The sequence below is a fragment of the Choloepus didactylus genome, chromosome 3 (assembly GCF_015220235.1).
Source record: "Choloepus didactylus isolate mChoDid1 chromosome 3, mChoDid1.pri, whole genome shotgun sequence".
In the NCBI taxonomy this organism is placed as follows: Eukaryota; Metazoa; Chordata; class Mammalia; order Pilosa; family Megalonychidae; genus Choloepus; species Choloepus didactylus.
In genome coordinates, this window is record NC_051309.1 from 72,779,129 (window position 1) to 72,803,771 (window position 24,643).

The 24,643-nt window shown below is 39.3% G+C and overlaps 1 protein-coding gene across 1 annotated transcript in view; it reads right to left on the reverse strand.

Moving 5' to 3' along the window:
* LOC119530298 (UDP-glucuronosyltransferase 2A3-like) overlaps positions 1–24,643 on the reverse strand; it is a 352,297-nt gene that overhangs the window by 277,088 nt on the left and 50,566 nt on the right. Inside the window, exon 4 of the mRNA XM_037831437.1 lies at positions 170–260. Coding sequence (XP_037687365.1) covers positions 170–260 — 91 coding nt within the window. The remainder of the gene's footprint in view (positions 1–169; positions 261–24,643) is intronic.

Here is a 24,643-nt window from a genome sequence, read left to right on the forward strand (position 1 = left end):
AGGAATCCTTGTTATTGTGGTTAGAAATTGATGAGTTTCTAAATGACAGGTCACTTTACCCCACTTCAAATATCTCCATTACTGTAAGTCAAACACTATGAATGATTGCAAAATCATTTCAACTGAAAATCCAAAACAAACCAAAGAGAAAAAGCCATACTAGATTTACCATTGGCAGGGGTTTGGCAGGTTTCCAGTGGAGTCCTCCAACAAACTCAAAATGTGGTAAGAGTGGGTGAGGAAATTCAGAATCCCAATAGCTTTAAATGAGTCACATTTCATCTTTTCCAATTGTGCCAGTTTGGATATATTACATCCCTCAGAAAAAGCCATGTGCTTTAATTCAGTCTTGTGGGGGCAGATGTATTAGTGTTGATCAGGTTGGAATCTGACCCCCAACTGTGGGTGATAACTCTGATTTTTTTCCATGGGGATGTGGCCTCACCCATTCATCATGGGTCATGATTAGTTTACCCAAGTCCTTTAAAAAGAGCCACACAGACCCAGACATTTGTTGATGCTGATGCTTAGAGATGTTTGGAGATGCAGACAGAAGGAAATTTAGCTAAGATATGAAGCCCAGAGTTTGCCCTGGGATATGCTAAGGCAGGACCCCCAGGCACTTAGAGAGAAACATCCTGAAAGAAAGGACCAAGAATACACAGGAGCTGAGAAGAGCAGAAACACAATCTGAAATCAGCAGATGCCAGCCACGTGCCTTCCCAGCTAACAGGGATTTCCTGGATGCCATCAGCCATTCTTTGGTGAAGGTATACTCTTGATGATGCCTTAATTTGGACATTTGCATGGTTTTCAGAGTGTAAATTTGTAACCAAATAAACCCCTTTATAAAAGCCAATCCAGTTCTAGTATTTTGCATAATCAAAGTATTAACAAACCAGAACACCAAATGTCTCATATAATGTGGTGGGTCTCTCTGAAGGGAAATAAGAAAACCAAATATGGAGAAAACTAAGTCTAGAGAAGTAGTTATTTCTTGCTCACTAGTTCCAATCAGCATAATGTCACCAATAAATGGACTATTGTGATGTCTTGTGGAAGGGAAAGGCAATCAATGTCCCTGCAGAGTAGATTATTACATACAGCTAGAGAATTGATGTAGCCCTAATTCAGGAAAGTGATGCTTTATTGCTTGCCTTGCCCATGAAAAACAAACTAATAAACTGTTTATGGTGGTTTCCACTAAGAGTTATCTTAAAAAAAAAAAAGAAAAAGAAAATAAAAAAAATGTCTAGATCAATAGTTGCTGCCTACTAGGTACCAGGGGATGTGTTAATTTGCTCAAACATTGGTGCTACATGTAGAACAGCAGCTGCAATTGGAGTTACCACCTGTTCTAGTTTGCTAATGCTGCCAGAATGCAAAACACCAGAGATGGATTGGCTTTTATAAAAGGGGGTTTATTTGGTTACACAGTTACATTCTTAAGGCCATAAAGTGTCCAAGGTAACACATCAGCAATCAGGTACCTTCGCTGGAGGTTGACCAATGATGTCCAGAAAACCTCTGTTAGCTGGGAAGGCACATGGCTGGCATTGCTCCAAAGTTCTGAGTTCAAAATGGCTTTCTCCCAGGATGTTCCTCTCTAGGTTGCAGTTCCTCTCTAAAATGTCACTCTCAGTTGTTCTTGGGGCGTTTATCCTCTCTTAGCTTCTCCAGAGCAAAAGTCTGCTTTCAAAGGCCATCTTCAAACTGTCTCTCATCTGCAGTTCCTCTCTCAGCTCCTGTGCATTCTTCAAAGTGTCCCTCTTGGCTGTAGTAAGCCTGCTCCTTCTGTCTGAGCTTATATAGTGCTCCAGTAAACTAATCAAGGCCCATGCTGAATAAGTGGGGCCACACCTCCATGGAAAAATCCAATCAGAGTTATCACCCACAGGGTGGGGTGCATTTCCATGGAAACAACCTAATCCAAATGTTCCAACTTAATCCCCACTAATATGTCTGCACCCACAAGATTGCATCAAAGAACATGGCTTTTTCTGGTGGACATAAAGATACAAACTGGTACACTATCTGATTAATTTTATAATAATCCATTGTCATCAGTCTTCCTCCATGATCAGTCTGTTTTCTGCAGAGGCTAAAATGGAGAGTTTTATGGCAATGTGGTTAGACTTACCACTCATGCATCCTTTCTGTTTTTAATGGTGTCACTAATCTCTGCAATTCCTCCAGAAATTCAGTATTACTTTTGTTTTATTATTTTGCTAGGATGAGTGTTCTGGTTTGCTACTACTGCCATTATGCAAAACACCAGAAATGGATTGGCTTTTATAAAGGGGTTTATTTGGTTATAAAGTTACAGTCTTCAAGCCATTAAGTGTCCAAGGTAATGCATCAACAATTGGGTACTGAGACAGAAGGATGGCCATTGGTGTCTGGAAAACCTCTGTTAGCTTGGAAGGCATGTGGCTGGAATCCTCTTGCTCCCAGGTGGCTTTTCAAAATGGTGTTCTCTAAAATGTTGCTCTTGGGGCATTTTGTCCTCTCTTAGCTGCAGCTGCTCTTCAAAGTTGCTCTATGTCCTTCTTCTGTGAACTCCTTTATATGACTCCAGTGATCCAATTAACACCCACCCTGAATGGGTGGGGTAACACCTCCATGGAAATTATCCAATCAAACACTTCAGTCACAGTTGATTGAGTCACATCTCCATGGAAATACTGAAATGATTCTAATCTATTCAACACTAATACATCTGCCCCTTCAAGACTGCATTAAAGAACATGGCATTTTGGGGGACATAATGCATCCAAACCAGCACAGATGAAATAGTACTAGTAGTTTGCATCAGGCCTTTCCTATCATAATAGCCCTCACTCCACAGGTCAGGAAAATAATGTGGAGATTCTGCCAGTTGCTGAGACACCTTGAGTGGGAATTCAAGTTTCATTTTAATTCAGCTACTTGTATGATGAGATCATGTTTGGTTTTGGAAATCTCAACTTGTAGCTGTAAGAAATAAGTGTTTCTGCCAGGGAATGCATAGAATCTTTCATATTATTCATGGGGTACTTGAGTTGTGAATTTGAAGCCCTGAGCTCATCCTTTCCTTTAACAACTTTATCCATTATATTTAGGAATACTCATCCAACTTGATACATCATACTTTTTTACTTAGCAAAAATCTACAAAATTATCAAAAGACCTTCCTCTTATAAGCATTTTAGTAGGAGTATCCAACAGTGATATCTGGCATATTCCTATTGCCAGTTCAGACCATGGGCTATCAGTGACCTCTTCATCATTGCAAATAGAGTTATTAGAGCCTTTAAATCTAATCAGATTAGGGAACCAATTCCAAAATCCCCAGAACCAATTCAGAAATTTCATCCTTAAGAATTTGTTTGGAACCACTCTCAGTTCCAAAATCTCTCTGTGTGTAAAGAGATTTATAAAAGGAATTGGTTCATGTGACTGTGGGGATTGGCAAGTCCTAATTCCATAGTGCAGGCTTCAAGCTGGAAACTCCAATGAAGATGACAATGGGGAAAACCTGACTGGCTGAAGTAGAGGCAGATGTTCTTTTTGACCTCTGAAATCCTCAGTTATGGCTCTTAAGGCCTCCAACTGATTGGATGAGGAGGCTCCCCACATTGCTGAGGGCAATATTCTTTGTTAATTGTGGATGCAAACAGCCTTAGATGTAATCAACTGGGTATAGATGCAAATCCATCTACAAAATACCCTCACATAATTAATCATCACAATGACCTTACATGTGTGTGCCTCTTTTGACATATTACAAAAGTAGTTTTTAGGATAGTTTCAAGTGCATTGGCAAGTGAGAGGCTACATGTTCCTGCAGTCTACTTGACACAGAATTAGGTATATAGTAATTACACTGTTGCATCAACAATTCTTGAATGACGTTTCAAAGTTGTTTTTTATAGTATAAAAACTGTGTTGATAAATAATTCACATACTACACACTCAGCAATTTAAAGCATACAATTAAATGCATTTTATTTTATTCACAAAGTTATGGACACACCATGATGATAAATTCAGAATGTTTTCATCTCTCCCAGAAGAAACCTTGTACCCATTAGCAGTCACTCTCCAATCTCTCCATCATGCCAGACCTGGCCAACCACTAATTTTCTATTTCTTTATGTTAGCCTATTCTGCACATTTCGTGTAAATTGTGTCATACAATATTTAGCATTCTGTGACAGACTTCTTTCATTTAGCATAATGTGTTCAAGGTTCATTCATGTAGCAGCATGAATCAGTACTCCATACCTTTTTATAGCTAAATGTTATTCCATTGTAAAGATAGAACACATTTTGTTTATCCATTAATCACCTGATGGACATTTGGGTTGTTTCCATGCTTTTGGCTGTTATCAATAATGCTACTTATTAACATTTGTGTACAATTTTTTTTGTTGGCTATATGTATATATTTCTCTACATATGGAAATTCCAGACTGTTTCCAAAGTGGCTGCATCAATTTTTATTGCAACCATCAGTGCTTGAAGATTCCAATTTCTCCATATCCTTGCCAATTCTTATTATCTGTCTTTTTGGTTATAGTCATGCTGATGGGTGTGAAGTGGTAACTCATTGTACTTTTAAAGTTTTTTTATCTTCTAGTATTTTTGTTAATTTATAGAGTAGTTATAGACAATTATGCAGAAAGTACAGAGTTCCCATATGCCATACACACAGTTTAGCCTATTAATAACATTTTGCATTAGTACATTTGCTATAATTGATGATCCAATATTTTTATAATTATATTAACCAAAGTCCATATGTTACATTATTTTATTCTTTGCTTGTACAATTCTATGTGTTTTTTTAAAAAAATTATTATGGTAACATATATACAACATAAAATTTCCCATTTTAACCACTTTTAAGTTCACAATTCAGTGGTGTTAAATACATTCATCATGTTGTGCTTCAATTAACATTCATTGTGGTTCTGACTTATATTTTTCTAATGACTAATGATGTTGAGCATCTTTTCATGTGCTTATTGTTAATTCGTATATCTTGTTTGGAGAAATGTCTATTCAGATCATCTTCTAATTTTTAATTTGTGTTTTTTGTCTAATTATTAAGTTTTAAGTGTTCTATATATATTTTGCATACAAGTCCCTTATCATATATATGATTTGCAAATATTTTTTTCCACTCAGTGAGTTGCCCATTCACTTTTTTGGTGTTGTCCTTTTAAGCACAAACTTTTAAATTTTGATGAAGTTGAATTTATCTGTTTTTAATTTGGTTGCTAGTGATTTTGGTGTCATAACTAAGAAACCATTGCCAAATCCAAGGTCATGGAGATTTACCCCAATGTTTTCTTCTAAAGGTTTTTTAGTTCTAACACTTACATTTAGCTTTTTGATCCATTTTGTATATGACTTTAGATAGGAGGTCCAACTTCATTCTTTTGCAGGCAGATATCCATTTTTTCCCAGTACCGTGTGTTAAAAAACCTGTAAACCAATTGACAATTACTGTGAAAGTATATTTTTGGATTCTCAATTCTTTTCAATTGAGCTATGCAACTATTTGTATGCCTGTTCCACGCTGTCTTGATTACTTAACATTTGTAGTAAATTTTGAAATTGGGAAGTGTGAGTCCTCCAAACTTGGTTAGGCTATTTAGATCCCTTGATTGTTTAGGTTATTTAGATCCCTTGAATTTTTATATGAGTTTTATTTATTTATTTATTTATTTTTTGGGGGTTAAACAATGGAATTTATTCATTCACACTTTGAAAAAGTCCAAATCAAGGCCTTATCAAGGCAATGCTTTCTCTCCAGAGACTGTGGCATTCTGGGGCTGGCTGCTGGTGATTCTTGGTCCTTAGCTTGTCACATGGCAAGGCACACATGGTGATGTCTTCTGGTTTCTCCCCTCTCTTCCGGGTTCCACTGAATTTCAGTTTCTTACTTCCTGTGGCTTTCCTTCTCTGTGTCTGAATTTCATTCTCTTATAAAAGACTCCAGTAATAGGATAAAGACCCATCCTGACTTAGTTGGGCCACACCTTAACTGAAGTGACCTCATCAAAAGGTCCTACTTACAATGGGTTCGCACCCACAGGAATGGATTAAATTTAAGAACATGTTTTTCTGGGGTACATACAGCTTCAAACCACCACACTGTCCATCCATCTAATTGGGAAACATTTGCTGTGCATCTGATTGGGCCTGTACCAGGTATTTGGAATTAAATAGGCAAAGACCTCAGCCCTCAAGGAGCTTAAGTTTTGGAGGAGAAGCAGACAAGTAAACAAACATAATACAGGGCAGCTAGTGTCATGACATAAATAAAGAGGACAGAGTGCCTTGAGGCCACAAAATAGGGCCAACCAACTGCTTTAGGGCATTATGGGGGACTTCTTCAAGGAGATGGCACTGAGTTGGGTATAGAAGGATGAATAGGAGTTCACCAGGCCAAGAAGGAGGAGAGGAGTGACATCCAGGCAAAGGGAATAGCATGTGCAAAACCTAGGAAATGTGAACAGGCTTGGCATGTTTGATTTAGTTAGCCCCTTCTCCTCTGTGGGACATCTTTCCATTCAAGAACCTAAGTAATCAGTGGGATGATTATCTGTATTTGATGCTGGACTTAGGAGGGCCTGTCTCCCTCTGCCGTCCCCCCACCCCAGCAGTTGCTACTTGTTACTCCATGCAGAGTCCTCTGCCTGGACAGTCCCTTCTTTCCTTGAAGGTTAGGTATCCTTAAGGGCAGGGGGCTTCCTCCCTCCCTCCTCCTCCCTTAAACCAAAATGGCTGGGTCAGTCAGGGGCTCTGAGAGCTTCTGCCCTGAAGTGCCTTCCTCCTTATCCTTCCAGGAAGGAGCCTGGTCTGTATTTGTGATTTTTGCAGGTACTCAGTCTTGTGAGGCCAGGGGTTGCAAACTCCAATTCCACAAGGGGCCAGGAGACCTGGGGAACCGAGAGCTCTTGCTCATCCAAAGTGGATGGCTGCTACTCAGCTCCAACTGATAGCGACCATGTGACGAGGCAGGTCTAGTGTGGCTGGGTCTTCGGAGTTTTCAAGACAAACCAGAAGTCTGCATTAGTATGTGAACTCTCCCAGTGTTTAAATATCAGCAACTAATTGGAAAACAAAATCACAATCTCAATGTGAGGGACAAACATAACCATCGGTTAGCCGACCATGGCCTACAGCACGCCAGAGCCCCTCAGAGAGAGCCATGCTCTGGCCTTGAAGCTCCAGAGAGGGCAGTGGTCTTGGGCTCCCTCTGCTACAGTTGGAACCCCATTGGACTGAGTGATCCCCAAGGCTGGAGTCTAGCTCCTCAGAGGCCCCAGGTGACCATGTTGCCCCTGGTGGCCTGCAGCTCAGCAAGCTAGGCTTTAAGAGCAGGCTCAGAGCTGGGAGTTACACTCATCTTCCTCCCTCCGAGGCGCTGCAAGACTGTTCCTTCTCCAGGCTTTTGTCCTCCCTCTTGGCAGCATCCCACAGCCCATCCTGTGCTGACCAGGGGCCCTGCTAGTGCCAGGAGCTAAGTGTCTGGTGGGAAGGAGCCTGAGGTTCTCAGCTCGCTGTTAATTTGCTGGGGTGCACAGAGCTGGGGCTGCTGTGCCAGGGCCCAGGGGAGCCCCCTCCCTTCAGCAAGCTGATCCTGGGGACTTTTCCCTTCTGTAGTCCAGCATCAATCCAGACAGGGCTCAGCTGCTATCTGGTCAGCTCTCTTGCCAAACAGATGGGCTCCCTCGGCTAATCCTGGCTGATGGGGGGTGAGGGGGTGGTGACCTTTCCTCCTTTCCCTGGGACTTTGAGGCCAATCTAAACCCATTTCTTTTTTTTTTTTTGGTTCTTTTTTTTTTTTTTATCTTCATTTTATTGAGATATATTCACATACCACACAGTCATACAAAACAAATCGTACATTTGATTGTTCACAGTACCATTACATAGTTTACATTCATCACCTAAATCAATCCCTGACACCTTCATTAGCACACACACAAAAATAACAAGAATAATAATTAAAGTGAAAAAGAGCAATTGAAGTACAAAAGAACACTGGGTATCTTTGTCTGTTTGTTTGTTTGTTTCCTTCCCCTATTTTTCTACTCATCCATCCATAAACTAGACAAAGTGGAGTGTGGTCCTTATGGCTTTCGCAATACCATTGTTACCCTCATAAGCTACATTTTTATACAATTGTCTTCGAGATTCATGGGTTCTGGGTTGTAGTTTGATAGTTTCAGGTATCCACCACCAGCTACCCCAATTCTTTAGAATCTAATAGAGCTGTCTAAAGTGTGCATAAGAGTGCCCACCAGAGTGACCTCTCGGCTCCTTTTGGAATCTCTCTGCCACTGAAGCTTATTTCATTTCGTTTCATATCCCCCTTTTGGTCAAGAAGATGTTCTCCATCCCACGATGCCAGGTCTACATTCCTCCCCAGGAGTCATATTCCACGTTGCCAGGGAGATTCACTCCCCTGGGTGTCTCATCCCACATAGTGGGGAGGGCAGTGATTTCACCTTTCAAGTTGGCTTAGCTAGAGAAGGAGGGCCACATCTGAGCAACAAAGAGGCATTCGGGAGGAGGCTCTTAGGCACAATTATAGGGAGGCCTAGCCTCTCCTTTGCAGCAACCGTCTTACCAAGGGTAAAACCTATGGTAGAGGGCTCAACTCATCAAACCACCAGTCCCCTATGTCTGTGGTCTTTATATGAGTTTTAGAGTAAACTTCATAATGTATTCAAATTAGCCAGCTGGGAATTTGATAGGGATTACATTGAATACATAGATCAATCTGGGGAGTATTGCTATCTTAATATTATTAAATCTTCTGATCTGTGAACATGGGATATCTTTCCATTTCCTTAGACCTTTAGTTTCTTTTCACAATTTTTTGTAGTTTCTTTAAAAATACAATTTTTTAAGATATATTCACAAACCATAAAATCAATCCAAAGTATACAATCAGTGTCTCACAGTGTCATCACATAGTTGTGTATTCATCACCACAATCCATTTTAGAACATTTTCATCACTCCAAAATAAAAATAAAAATAAAAAGGAAAACCCAAAACATCCTGTACTAGTTGGTATATATTATGTTCCCCAGGAAAAGTCATGTTCTTTGATGAAATCTTGTGGGGGCAGACATGTTAGTGGGGATTAAGTTGGAACATTTGGATTAGGTTGTTTCCATGGAAAAATGCCACACCCAACTGTCAGTGATAACTGATTAGATGGTTTCCCTGGAGGTGTGGCTCCACCCATTCAGCATGGACTTTGATTAGTTTACTGGAGCCCTACATAAGCTTAGACAGAAGGAGCAGGCTTGCTACAGCCAAGAGGGACACTTTGAAGAAGGCACAGGAGCCGAGAGAGGAGTTGCAGATGAAAGTTTTAAGATGGCCATTGAAAGCAGACTCTTGCTCCAGAGAAGCTAAGAAAGAACAAATGCCCCAACAGCAACAGAGAGTGACATTTTGAAGAGGAGCTGTGGCCTAGAGAGGAACGTCCTGGGAGAAAGCCATTTTGAAACCAGAACTCTGGAGCAGATACTAGCCACATGCCTTCCCAGCTAACAGAGGTTTTCTGGACATCATTGGCCATTCTCCAGTGAAGGTACCTGATCAATGATGCATTATCTTGGACACTTTATGGCCTTAAGACTGTAACTGTGTAACCAAATAACTCCCCTTTTATAAAAGCCAATCCATTTCTGGTGTTTTGCATTCTGGCAACATTAGAAAACTGGGACATATCCCATCCCCTTAACACCTCCCTCCCCCAAATAATGGACCCCTAGTGTTGGTGTGATATATTTGTTGCTATTGATGAAAGAACATTAAGATATTACTGTTAACAATAGTCCATAATTTGCAATAGATACATTTTCCCCATATACCATTCTATTATTAACTCCTTCTAATAGTGTCATACATTTGTTCTAGTTCGTGAAAGAACTTTTTTATATTTGTACTGGTAAACTCAGTCATTGTCAACCACAAGATTCACTGTGTTATGCTTTCCCATGTTTTAAACTCCAGCTGTCTTTACTTGTGATTGATTGTTGAGGTTTTTTATTTCTTTTCAAGTCCTGTGGGTTGTTTTTGTGATTCTAGGAAGTTGTTCATTTTGTCTAAGCTTTCTAGTTTGTTGTTGTACAGTATTTCATAGAGTCCTCTTATGATATTCTTTATTACATTGATTTTTGTGATAATAGCCACCCTCTCATTTTTTATTTCATTCATTTGCATCATCTCTCTTTTTAATTTTGTCTTTCCAGCTAAGAGTTTGTCAGTTGTTTTGATCTTCCTCAAGAACCAGCTTCTGGTTTTGTTGATTCTCTCTATCATTTTTTGTTCATTTATTTCCTCTTTAATCTTCATTATCTCTGTTCTTCTGCTTGCTTTTGGATTAGGTTGTTGCTCTTTTTCTAGTTTCTCCAGTTGTTCTGTTAGATCTTTGGTTTTAACTCTTTCTTCCTTTTTAAATGTAATCGTTCAGGGTTATAAATTTCCAACTCAAAACTGCCTTTGCTGCATTCCATAAGTTTTGATATATTGTGTTCTCATTTTCATTCATCTCATATTTATTGATTTCACGTGCAATTTATTATTTGATACATTGATTGTTTAAGAATGTGTTTTTTTTTTTTTTTTTTTTTTTTTTTTTTAGTTTAATTTTATTGAGATGGTTCACATACCATAAAATTATCCAAAGATCCAAAGTGTAAAATCAGTTGGCCACAGTACTATCATACAGCTGTGCATCCATCACCACAATTAATATTTTTTTTTCAATTTTTAGAACATTTTCATTACTCCAGAAAAGAAATAAAGACAAAAAAAGAAAACTCAAATCCTCCCATACCCCTAACCAACCCCCCCTCCATTATTAACTCATAATATTGGTATAATACATTAGTTAATGTTGATGAAAGAATATTAAAATACTACTAACTGTAGTATGTAGTTTGAACAGGTGTATTTATTCTATATATACCCCTCTATTATTCTAGTTATAGTTTCATACATTTGTTCTAGTTCATGAAAGAGATTTCTAATATTTGTACAGTTAGTCACGGACATTGACCACCATAAGATTCACTGTTTTATACATTCCCATCTTTTAAACTCCAACTTTCCTTCTGGTGACATACATGACTCTAAGCTTCCCCTTTGTACCACATTCACACACCTTTTAGCACTGTAAGTTAAAGAATGTGTTTTTAACATGCATATATTTTTGAATTTTCCAGTTTTCTGCCTGTTTTTGATTTCCAGATCTTTCTATTTTGGTCAATGTTCTAGTTTGCTAATGCTACCAGAATGCAAAACACCAGAAATGGATTGGCTTTTATAAAGGTGGTTTATTTGGTTACACAGTTACAGTCTTAAGGCCATAACATGTCCAAGGTAATGCATAATTTGGGTACCTTCACTGAAGAATGGCCAATGGTGTCCAGAAAACCTTTGTTAACTGGGAAGACATGTGGCTGGCATCTGCTCCAAGTTCTGGTTTCAAAATGGCTTTCTCTCAGGACATTCCTCTCCAGGCCACAGCTCCTCTTCAAAATGTCACTCTCAGTTGCTCTTGGGGTGTTTGTCCTCTCTTAGCTTTTCTGGAGCAAGAATCTGCTTTCAATAGCCATCTTCAAACTGTCTCTCATCTGCAGCTACTCTCTCAGCTTCTGTGCATTCCTCAAAGTGTCCCTCTAGGCTACAGCAAGCTTGCTCCTTCTGTCTGAGCTTTCATAGGGCTTCAGTGAACTAATCAAGGTCCATGCTGAATGGGTGGGGCCACATCTCCATGGAAACTGTCGATTTAGAGTCATCACCCACAGTTGGGTAGGTTGCATCTCCATGGAAACACTCAAAGAATTACAATTGATCAACACTGATACATCTGCCCACACAAGAATACATCAAAGATAATGGTGTTTTAGGGGACATAATACATCCATACCAATACAGTCAGTAAAAGTGCTTTGTATAATTTCAATCTTTTTAAATTTATTGAGACTTATTTTGTGTCCCAATATGTGGTCTCTCCTGGAGAATGGTCTGCATATGACAATAATATGTATCCTGCTGTTTGGGGGTGCAATGTTCTGTATATGTCTTTTAGGTCTTGTTCATTTATCACATTATTCAAGTTCACTTTTTCCTCATTGATCCTGTCTAGATGTTCTATCCATTTATGTGTGTGGTGTATTGAAGTGTCAAATATTATTGTAGTGGTGTCTGTTTCTCCCTTAATTTTTTCCAGTGTTTGTCTCATATAATTTGGGGCACCATGGTTAATGCATAAATATTTATGATTATTTCTTCTTGTTTGGTTGCACTTTTGGTTAATATATAGTATCCTTCTTTGTCTCAAAGTTTTTGCAGTTAAAGTCTATTTTGTCCAATATTTGCATAGTGATCCCTGCTCATTTTGGTTATTATTTGTGTGGAATATCTTTTTCCATCCTTTCACTATCAACCTATATGGGTCTTTGGGTCTACAGTGAGTATTTTGCAGACAACATATATTTGGATCATGCTTTTTAAAATCTATTCTACCAATCTGTCTTTTGATTTGGGAGTTTAATCCATTAACATTCAATGTTATTGTGAAGGCAATATTTCTTCAACCATTTTAAACTTTAGTTTTTATATATCATATATTTTTGTCTCTTTACCCTTTTCAAAATTTACCTGATAATCTTCATTTCTACTCCAAGGCTCTTTTTTCTGTCTTTTCCTTTCAGCCTGAAGAGCTCCCTTTAGTAATTGTTTAGGGCAGGTTTCTCTTTGATGAACTGTGGAGGCATGGAAGTTTCCCTGGCTTGGCAAGTTAGTCAGGGAGGCCACCTTCTAAGCATTGTGTGCCTGAAGGCAGGCACCAGGTTAGGAGAAGGCCAAAGCATCATGTGCCTGAAGGCAGGTACCGAAGCATTGTGCACCTGATGGCAGGCAATTAAGTTAGAGAATGATGCCGGCCTCCTTTCATGCCCCTGCTTTCCCACCTGGTTCAGAAGAGATTGTTCCCTGAGATTACTATTGTCCTCAAGCTTGCACCCAAAGATTGTAAACATGCTAGTCTTGTGATTTTAGAACAAACACAGTTGTCTGGGGAAATGGGAAAAACAATTATGTAGCCCAAAGAATGCTTATGCTATATAATCCTATACTAAAAAGCCAGTAAAGAACTTCTTGCAGGAACAGAGAGATGGAGTTGGCTCCCTTCTTTCACAATTGGTGCCCCATGTGAGGGCATTCCGATCCTAACCACAATGTTTGGAAGCTGTGCAGTAAGTACAAGCAATTTATTTCATGGTGGTTCAGTAGTTTCAGCCACTCAATAATATGGGTCAGTCTCTTACTGTTCCCCAGCACTGGTATGTGTTAACCCTACAATGGCTGCTGCAGGCTAATGGAGCTTCTGTCTCCAAGGACGCTTTGCATTCTTTGTTACATGATGTTGTTCAGCATAACCCTTGGTTTCCTGATGAGAGCACATTAGATCTAGATGTCTGGGAACAAATTGGAAGGGATTTAAAATGTGACTTTGAGCAAGGACAGAAAATTTCCACTAAGACATTTACTACATGGGCTCTTGTTTGCACTGCCCTGACTCCTCTTCATATTGCTGGAACTGAGCTCTCTGAAACTGAGGTACCTAAAAGGGAGACCACAGCTGTCTCTGATGAGTGTCTTCTGCCTCCTGAGCCCTCAGCTCCCCTTCCAACAGCTGATAGAGGTGGCGGACAAACAACCATGACCTGGCCCTCTCCTCCTCCTCCTTTACCACTGCTGCCACCTCCTCTCCCTGGAGGTGCCACACCAGTTTTACAACACTGTGTGAAGCTGCATTGGCTGGTGATCTTGTTTGCCCTGTTATGCTTAACCAGCAGAACCAAAGAGTGTTTGAGCCATTAACTTGTCAGACTTACAAAGAACTCAAAAAAGGCATTCGTGAGAATGGTGCCACTAGTTCATTTACTAAAGGGCTATTGAAAGCTTTGTCTAAAGGTTTTGTTTTATTCCCCCTGGGAATGGAGATATGCTTGTGTTTCCACCTCAGCAGGCTCTGTTGATAATGTGAGGAGTCCTGAAGAAAACTACTCAAAAGGCTGAAGCATTGCTGCAAAAAACTGACACCCCTCTAACACCAGAAACACTGTTTCTGACAATGGCTTCTACTATCCATTGCCAGAGTGTGGTAATCTTAATCTTCCTTTCCTTGTTCTCCTTTCCATCCCCATATGTCTCTGCCCACCTGTATTGGGCAAACATTTTAGACCCCCCTCTCTTCCACCCAGTAACTTGGGCAGACTCCCTTTTCCCTGTCTCCCACAATGTTACCACTTGGCTAGGTGGAGTACATGTGCCACCTAGTGGTCCTCTAATTAATGGCAGTCGATAGATCTTAGCTAAAAATAGTTTATCTTTTGCCTCCTCTCATCTTCCCCTTTGTGTATCTTAGCCAGCAAATATTGCATCAAACCCCATAACCATGTCTGGCTACATAATTCTTCCCAGACACTCACTTTCATATCCACAGGGAGCCTCACTTATGAAAATGAAACTAAGTGGAATGATGTTTCCATGCCGGCTCCAGACCCCCCTTGCACATCTAGATGCAATAAATATAAACCCATGGTGTATCCCTCAATTGGGAAGCATGCAGTGGCAAAAATCCCCATGTCCTTTTCACTTATAACCACTCTATTATTGATTGGACCTCGTCAGATGTCTCATGCCCAGCAACCACACACAGTTAGTTCATTGGGTCAGAAATCACTCTGACCTTGTGGCAAACTCCTCCAAACCTATCATTTGGCCCAACGGCTCATTAAGCCTCATCACCCCTCAACTCAACTCCTGGCTGCTGCAGCATACAGTGTGGTGGTTAAGACATGTCTTCCACAAAGTATCCATCTGTCATTGTAATTATGACTCTTCCAAGGATACAAATATTACTTTCACTTGTGACTGTACTCTTGATGTCCTAGTCTGCACTATGCATCCTTGTGTATTCCTAATCAGTGATTCCCTTAATATTACCTATTCTGATCATTACATTACCTTCTGAAACAACTCATATTTTACTTCTTGTATTTCAAGCACTAACATAACTGAGATGAATATAACAAGTATATTAGTCTTAAAGAAACAAGCTGAAATATTTCTACCAGTGAATTTAACTCTAGAATGGAAATCTTCCTCCTCTCTTGCTGTTCTTGAACAGGCTTTGCAAAAAATCCATGTCCCCCATTTCATATTTACTCTAATTGCAGTTCTTATGTTCATTGTTGCAATTTTAGCCTCCGCTACTGCGTTTGTAGTAGCTATCACCCAAACTGTACAAACAGCTCACTTTGTAAATTCTGCTATTGAAAATGTTAGTCAACAATTTATTACTCAACAAAGCATTGATCAGAAAACACTAACCTGACTTCAAGCCCTAGAGGCTGCAGTTGGATTTGTAGGCAATAGGCAAGATGCCCTTGCCCAGCACCTTACCTTAAGATGTGATTGGCAGATGACGTCTATCTGTGTAACCCCTTTGCAAAGGAATCATACATGTCATACTTGGAATGGTGTCAAAAAACAATTGTGGGGAGCATATCATGATAATTTAACTAGTGATGTGGATAATCTAAAAACACAAATTTTAGAAACGCTCCATGCCACCCAAACCAATGAAGAGTGAACCAATGCTACCAATACACTACAAAATCATTTGCAATGGCTAGACCCAAGCTCCTGGGGTCACATATTTTCTCTACCTTCTATAGCTAAATGGCTCTTACTTAGTGCTATATCTTATGCTTTGCTTTTAGAACTCCATGGTGGGTGAACCCATGTAAGAAGATGTCACGTCCATTCCTGGAACCCGCATGATATCCCTATGAATGAGCTTTATGTTATTACACAAAATTGTAATCATAATCAAAAGGGGGGGGGGATGTGGAGGCATGGAAAATTCCCTGGCTTGGCAAGTTAGTCAGGGAGGCTGCCTCCTAAGCATTGTGTGCCTGAAGGCAGGCAATGAAGCATTGTGCACCTGACGGCAGGCAATTAAGTTAGAGAATGATGCTGGGCTCCTTTCATGCCCCTGCTTTCCCACCTGGTTCAGAAGAGATTGTTCCCTGAGGTTACTATTGTCCTCAAGCTTGCACCCAAAGATTGCAAACATGCTAGTCTTGTGATTTCAGAACAAACACAGTTGTCTGGGGAAATGGGAAAAACAATTATGTAGCCCAAAGAATGCTTATGCTATATAATCCTGTGCTAAAAAGCCGGTAAAGAACTTCTTGCAGGAACAGAGAGACAGAGTCAGCTCCCTTCTTTCGCAATGAACTCTCTCAGTTTCTATTTATCTGTTTATGTTTTAAGCTCTCCCTCAGTTTTTGTTTTCAAGAGCAGATATTTCAATTTGGTTGATTCATTGATCTATTCCAAGGGCTTAGAACTATTCCTAACATATAAAAGTCTCCCAATGTATTTTTAAATTCTGTTTTATTGAGATATGTTCACAAATCATGCAATCATCCATGGTGTACAATCAACTGTTCACAGTACCATCATATAGTTGTGCATTCATCACCCCAATCTATTTTTTTTATTTTGAAATAAATTCAAAGTTATAGGAACAGTTGTAAAAACAATACTAACCCCAAACACAGAATTCCATCATACCCTGACCCTCCTCCCCCAATAGCTCAATCCACCAACTTTAACGTGCTGTCACATCACTATTTCTTTCCTTCTCCCCCTCCCTCCCTCCATATCTATTATCCATCATCTATTGCTTTGTCTTCTGAACATATGAAAGCTAGCTGCACACAATTTTGAACATACACTATAATTCACATATACGCTTCCCATGAACAAGAACATTCTTTTATGCTATCCCACTAAGTGCAGCTAAGAAGTACAAGAGATTCAACAATGATACAAAGCTTACATTCTATATTTCCTTTTCCTTATGTCTCAACTGTGTCCCTTTGAGCCACCTGTCCTCTATCCTCCAATCTCATCCAAATTCATCCTTCGCATTCAATTGTCATCTATTTAGACTGTGTTTTTTTTTTTTTTTTTTCAATTGTGGAGACATATGTACAGCCTAAATCTTCCCATTCCACCCCCTCCTTAGCATTCTATTAGTGGGATAAATCACGTTTAGAATATTGTAATGCTCTTTCCCACCATCCATTACTAGAAATTTCCCTTCACCTCAAGCAGCAACCCTGCACTCATTTCTTAACTCCCCATTGCCCCTTCCCCCATTTCTCTTAACCCAAAGTCTACTTTTCATCTCTATGGTTATAATTCTCTGATAATTTCTTTGTGTTTACTGTGGGGCTTAAAATTAACCTCTTAAATCCATATCAATCTTGTTTTTCTTTGATACCACCTTCACTTCAATAGGACACATAAACTATGTTCCTATACTCCTCCATTCCCCCACCTTTATATAGTTGTCTAAAATTACATATTTTACATTGAGTTCAAAACCACTGATTTGTCATTAGAGTTTGTGCAATTTATATCTATAGGAAGTAAATAGTGGAGTTACAGTTCAAAAATTATTGACTTCTATTTGTATTCCATTGTGGTTGGAGAATGTGCTTTGAGTATATTCATTTTTTTTTTTTTAATTTCTTGAGGCTTGTTTTTTGTCCCAGCTTATGGTCCCTTCTGGAGAAAGATCCATGATCACTGGAGAAAAATGAGTGTCCTGGTGATTTGGGATTTAAGGTACTATATATGCCTGTTAAAATTCTCTATATCTCTTTCTCCTTTCTTTGTTTCTCTGTTGGTAGGGCTCCCTTTAGAATCTGAAGTAGGGCAGGTCTTTTATTGGCAAACTCTCTCAGCATTTGTCTGTGAAAAATTTAAGCTCTCCCTCAAATTTGAAGGAGAGTTTTGGTGGATAAAGTATTCTTCATTAGAAATTTTTCTCTCTCAGAATTTTAAATATGTCATGCCACTGCCTTCTTGCCTCCATAGTGGCTGCTGAGTAGTCACTACTTAGTCTTATGTTGTTTCCTTTGTGTTTGGTGAATTGCTTTTCTCTTATTGCTTTCAGAACTTGCTCCTTCTCTTCAGTATTTGAGAGTCTGATCAGAATATATATTGGAGTGGGTTTATTTGGATTTATTCTATTTGGAGTTTGCTGGGCATTTATGCTTTTTGTATTTATATTGTGTATAAGGTTGGGGAAGTTTTCCCCAACAATTTCTTTGAATACTCTTTCTAGACCTTTACCCTTCTCTTCCCCTTCTGGGACACCAAGGAGTCTTAAGTTTGGACATTTTATTTTATCTATCATATCCCTGAGATTCATTTTGATTTTTTCAATTTTTGTCTCCATTCTTTCTTTTGTTCTTTCATTTTCTGTTTTGTGGATTTCTAGGACACTGAGACATTGTTCAGCTTCCTCTAGTCTTGCATTGTGAATATCCAGAATCTTTTTAATTTGGCCAACAGTTTCTTTTATTTCCTTGAGATCTTCTATTTTTTAATTTACTCTTGCAATGTCTTCTTTATGCTCTTCTAGGGTCTTCTTTTTGTTGCTTATATCCTGGGCCATGGTCTTCTTGATGTTCTTTAAATCCTTTGCCATGTTTTCATTCCTCAATTGTAGTTCTTTGATTAATTGTGTGAGGTACTTTGTCTCTTCTGATATCTTGATTTGTGTGTTTGGAGTTGGATTCTCCATATCGTCTGGTTTTATCATATGCATTAAGATTTTCTGTTGTTTTTGGCTTCTTGGCATTTGCTTTACTTGATAGGGTTCTTTCAAGTTGTAAAAAAAAAAACCTATCTAATTTTTCAGAAACACAGTTTGGTGGCATACACTTTCTCTAACTACCCAGCAGATGGCATCTGTGAGTCACCTATACCCCTCAAGTCAGTTCTCCACCTTGTCCCTGTGGTGTGTGGGGAAATGACTCTTGTGGGGTTCAGTTGGAGAACTCAGTTTGGGTGTGTTGCTGGAGCAGTCTGCCCTGAATGTGGGGTGTGTGTACTTCTGGCCAGGGATGAAGAACAGTTTTAATATTCAAATCCCCCAGGTTCCTGTCCTGTCCAAATCCCACAAAACACTGGACTTGGTGTAGTGTCCCTGGGTTCTCTGATCAGATCCCCCTGCCCAGTCATGATCCTCCAGGACCTCTGCTGAGGGAATGCTGTGCTACATCACCAGTGCACGCCATCCCTCAAGGGAAGCCCCAGGCAACTGGGCTGTGCCAGGGTGCTTTCAACCTGAGGCAAAGATGGCCAAACAGGGCATCTCCACACCCCTCTTCTCACACAGTTCCTCCTTCCTAGCTCCAGGACAACTGGCGGGGCTTGGGCTGTGGGCACGGCCCCAGGCAGGAGTTTATCCAGCCCTCCAGGGAGCCAGCTGCTTCTGACTCTCCCCTCCATTCCCCCAGCCCCAAGGGTATCTACAGTGGGCTATCTTCCAGGCCAGACACCGAGAGGCCAGCCCAGCCCCCTCTTGCTGTGTTTCACTGTGTGGTTCCCACTATTGCAGCTGCAGCTGCTCCTGGGTCCCCACCCCCATTTTTTTTTTTTAAAAGAGCCTGTCAGTCTCCAAATCCCAAGCCCTGACTTACCCACAATGCTGCATGGCTGCAGGTCTTCCAGCCAGCTTACTCACTCTTTTCAGAATGCAGACTCCCAGTTTCACCAAGTATACGGCCTCTGTGGAACTAGAAGACCTCATCCAGCTGGTGCATCACTGTAACCAGTATTCTGGGTCACTTTCTGGTTTTTATCTAGTGTTTTTCATGGAGGTGTATTTTTGCCCTGTCTCACCTAGCCACTATCTTGGTTTCTCTCACCCCAATCTATTTTTGAACATTTTCCTTACACCAGAAAGAATCAGAATAAGAATAAAAAATGTAAGTAAAAAAGAACATCCATATCATCTCCCCATCCCACCCTATTTTTCATTTAGTTTCTTTTTAATTCAGTTTTATTGAGATATATTCACATACCATGCAATCATCCATGGTGTACAATCAACTGTTCACAGTACCATGTTATATTTGTGCATTCATTACTGCAATCTAATTTCAAACATTTTCCTTACACCAGAAAGAATCAGAATCAGAATAAAAAATAAAAGTAAAAAAATACCCAAGTCACACCCCCATCCCAACCTACTTTTCATTTAGGTTTTGTCCCTATTTTTCTACACATCCATCCATACACAGGATAAGGGGAGTGCGATCCACAAGGTTTTCACAATCACACTGTCACCCCTTATAATCTACATTGTTATACAATGATCTTCAAGGATGAAGGCTACTGGGTTGAAGTTTTGTAGTTTCAGGTATTTACTTCTAGTTATTCCAATACATTAAAACCTAAGAAGAGTTGTCTATATAGTGCATAAGAATGTCCACCAGAGTGACCTCTCGACTTTATTTGAAATCTCTTAGCCACTGAAGCTTTATTTCATTTCATTTCACATCCCCTATTTAGTCAAGATGTTCTCAAACCCACATTTTTGGGTCCAGATTCATTCCTGGGAGTCATATCCTACATTGCCAGGGAGATTTACAACCCTGTGAGTCAGGTCCCATGTAGAGGGGAGGGCAGTGAGATCATCTGCCAAGGTGGCTTAGAGAGAGAGGGCAAAATCTGAGCAAGAGGCACTCAGGGGGAGACTCTTAGGCACAGTTACAAGCAAGTTTAGCCTCTCCTTTGCAGCAACAAGCTTCATAAGGGCAAGCCCCAAGACAGAGGGTTCAGTATACAAAGCTGTCAGTCCTCAATGTTTGTGAGAACATCAGCAACAATCCAGGTGAGGAAGTCCAACACCTACACATCCTCCCCCAGCTCCTCAGGGGGGCTCTGAATATATATTTTTATTCTCCACCCAGATTACTTTGGGATGTGTTGCTATTTCACTTTAACCTATACAGACCTACCATATCTCATTTCCTATTCAAATTTCCATGTAATTGTGGTGTTTGAACAAACTGACTGTAGAAGTTATATTGTTTAGAAAATATAGATCCTACACCAAATAAGCATCTCTTTCCTTGGTCTCACATGGAAGATGAAGTTTTAACACACAGTCAATTTCAACCTTTATCCCTTGGCCTGATTTGCCCTAGTCTTAACCAGATCTGCTTCATTCATATCTCAAATTGAAGTCAGCTCTTTTTCAGCTTTGTTTTTAAACCGTTGCTGTAGGCATTAATACTGACATTCATATCTGTCAAACACTAGCTCTGAGTTTCAGGTGTCACACAGATACCTAATGTTCCAGAGACCAATCAGGTTATACACAAACGGATCAACATCTCAGAGTTTGGAGACAGCCATTACAATTCAGGAATAGATTAAACTGCTGTAAGGGCTTGCAATTCAGAGATCATTACAGTAATTGTTTCCCTGTTAGGCTGTGCTCTAAGATTCAATTCTGAGTTTACATATTGTAGTTATTCTATATTGGTGAGGCATTATAGTGTTTGCCTTTTTTTTCTGGTGTACTTCACTTAAAATGCTGTCTACAGGATCCATTCACCTCATTGCTTGCCTCACAACTTCACTCCTTCTCATAGTTGCTCAATATTCCATTGTATGCATGCACCACAATTCACCATTATTTTCCTTAGTCAGTCTACCCTTAGGCCACCTCCACCTACTGCAAATCATGAATTCTGCCTCCATAAACACCAATGTGCAATTGTTCATTCATGTCTTTGCCCTTAGATCTTCCAAGTAAGTACCCCATAATGAGGTGAAGGACCTTATGGCCCCCACATACTTAGCTTCTTGTAGAGCCACCACAGTGACCTCCAGAAAGGCTAGACCATTTGGCTTCCTCATCAACAGTAAATTAGGTACATCCCTCTCTCCATGTTTTTTCCAGCACTTTTACCCATATTTATAATTTTTCCTACAATTTTTAAAGATATATTCACATAGCATACAATTATCCACAGTGTACAATCAGTTGTTCATGGTATGATCATATAATTGTACATTTATCACCACAGTCAACACTTGAACATATTTATTACTACAAAAAAGTTTTTTTGGTGGATAATAAAAATGATAATAAAAAGATAAATAGAATGTCATGCAATACAATATAATTGTAAGGACAGAAAATGACACCACTACCAAGAATCTGATATCCCTCCCTTATACCCTGCTCTTGTACATATTTAACTTTGGTATATTGCCTTTGTTACATTTAATGGAAGCATATTACAATGTTACTGTTGACCATAGACTCCAGTTTGCTTTACGTTTTTTTTTCCCAAATACCATCCCTTTTTCAAACACTCTGCATTGTTGACATTTATTTGTTCTCCCACATGTGATAACATTTTTATATTTGTACATTTAGTAACAGTCATTGGCCACTCCAGTTTTTGCCAAGTTATACAGTCCCAGTCTTCATCATTTTTCATTATCTCTGGTGTCATACATTCTCCTACCCCACCTCTTTCAGCTTTATGCACAGACATCTTTGTTCATGTATTACAATATTGTGATACAATCACACAGTAGTATGCTCTCTATTTCTGGATCTATACAAGCAATTCTGCTGAACAATTTGTAGTCCTTCAGCATCAAATGACTGATCTCTACCCTCTTTCTACCTCCTGGTAGTCTGTGTTATCAGCTTTTAACTCTCAAAGTTTGCTCACTAATGTTAGTTCATATTAGAGAGACCATACAGTATTTGTCCTTTTGTTTCTGGCTAACTTCACTCAACATAATGCCCTCAAGGTTCATCCATGTTATTATATGTTCCCACATCTTTGTTCTGTCTTACAGCTCCGTAATATTCCATCATGTGCATATACCTCAGTTTGTTTATCCACTTGTCCACTGATGGACATCTGGGCTGCTTCCATCTCTTGGCAATCATGAAAAATGCTGCAATGAACATTGGTTTACAAATGCCCAATTATGCCTTAACTTTCAGGTCCTGTGAGTATATACCTAGCAATGAAATAGCTGGATCATATGGCAGGTCTGTACTTATCTTCCTGGAACCTCCACACTGTCTTCCAGAGTGGTTGCACCATTCTACATTCCCACCAGCAGTGCATAAATGTGCCTCTTTCTCCATATCCTCTCCAACACTTGTAATTTTCTGTTTTTTTGGGTACTTGCCACCCTGGTAGATGTGAGATGATATCTCATTGTGGTTTTGGTTTGCATTTCTCTAATAACCAGTGAAGTTGAGCATTTTTTGTATGTTTTTGTATGTTTTTGAGCCATTTGTATTTCCTCTTCAGAAAAGCATCTGTCCATGTATTTTGCCCATTTTTAATTGGATTGTTTTCCTTTCCATCTGAAGCCATCTTGGCCTGGGATTTTCTTTTATGGGAGCTTTTTGATGAGTGACTCAGTCTCTTTGCTTGTGACTGGTTTGTTGAAGTTGTCTATTTCTTCTTGGGTCAATGTTGTTTGTTTATGCTTTTCTAGGGAGATGGCCATTTCATGTAAGCTGTCCAGTTTATTAGCATTTAGTTGCTCATAGTGTCTTCTCATCATGTCCTTTATTTCTGCAGGGTCAGTAATTATGTTTCCCTTCCCATTTCTGATTGCATTTATTTGCATCCACTTACTCTATTTTTTTTTTTTTTTTTTTGTTAGCCTAGCTAGGGCTCCATCAATTTTGTTGACTTTCTCAAAGAATGAGCTTCTGGTTTTGTTGATTCTCTTTATTGTTTTCCTGTTCTCAGTTTCATTTATTTTTGCTCCAATCTCTGTTATTTCTTTCCTTCTGTTTGCTTTGGTGTTTTTTACTGTTATTTCTCTAGTTCCTCCAGGTGGACAGTTAATTCCTCAAATTTTGCTCTCTCCTTTCTTTTAATTTAGGCATTTAGGGAAATAAATTTCTCTCTCAGCACCACCTGTGCTGCATCCCATAAGTTTTGATATGTTGTGTTTTCATGGTCATTTGCCTTGAGGTATTTAGTAATTTCTCTTGTAATTTCTTCCTTTACCCACTGGTTTTCTAAGAGTGTGTTGTTTAGTCTCCATATATATGTGAATTTTACAATCTTCTGCCTGTTATTTATTTCTAACTTCATTCCATTATGATCTGAGATAGTGTTTTATATAATATCAATATTTTTCAATTTGTTGAGAGTTGCTTTGTGACCCAACATGTGGTCTATCCTAGAGAATGTTCCATGAGCACTTGAGAAAAATGTGTATCCTGCTGGTGTGGGGTGTAGTGTTCTATATATGTCTGTCAAGTCCAGTTCATTTATCATACAATTCATCATCCCCATTTCCTTGTTGATCCTCTGTCTAGATGTTCTATCCATTGGTGAGAGCAGTGTATTAAAGTCTCCAACTATTATTATCATGTTATCTACTTCTCTTTTCAGTATTCTGAGTGTTTGCCTCATGAATTTTGGGGCCCTGTGGCTTGGTGCATAAATATTTATGATTGTTATATTTTCTTGATGAATTGAGCCTTTTATTAATATACAGTGTCCTTCTTTGTCTCTTTTAATTCTTTTACTTTGAAGTCTACTTTGATGTTAATATAGCTACTCCCACTTTTTTTCTGGTTGTTGTTTGCATGAAATATCTTTTTCCAACCTTTCATTTTCAGCCTATTTTTGTCCTTCTGTCTAAGTTGAGTTTCTTATAGACAGCTTATA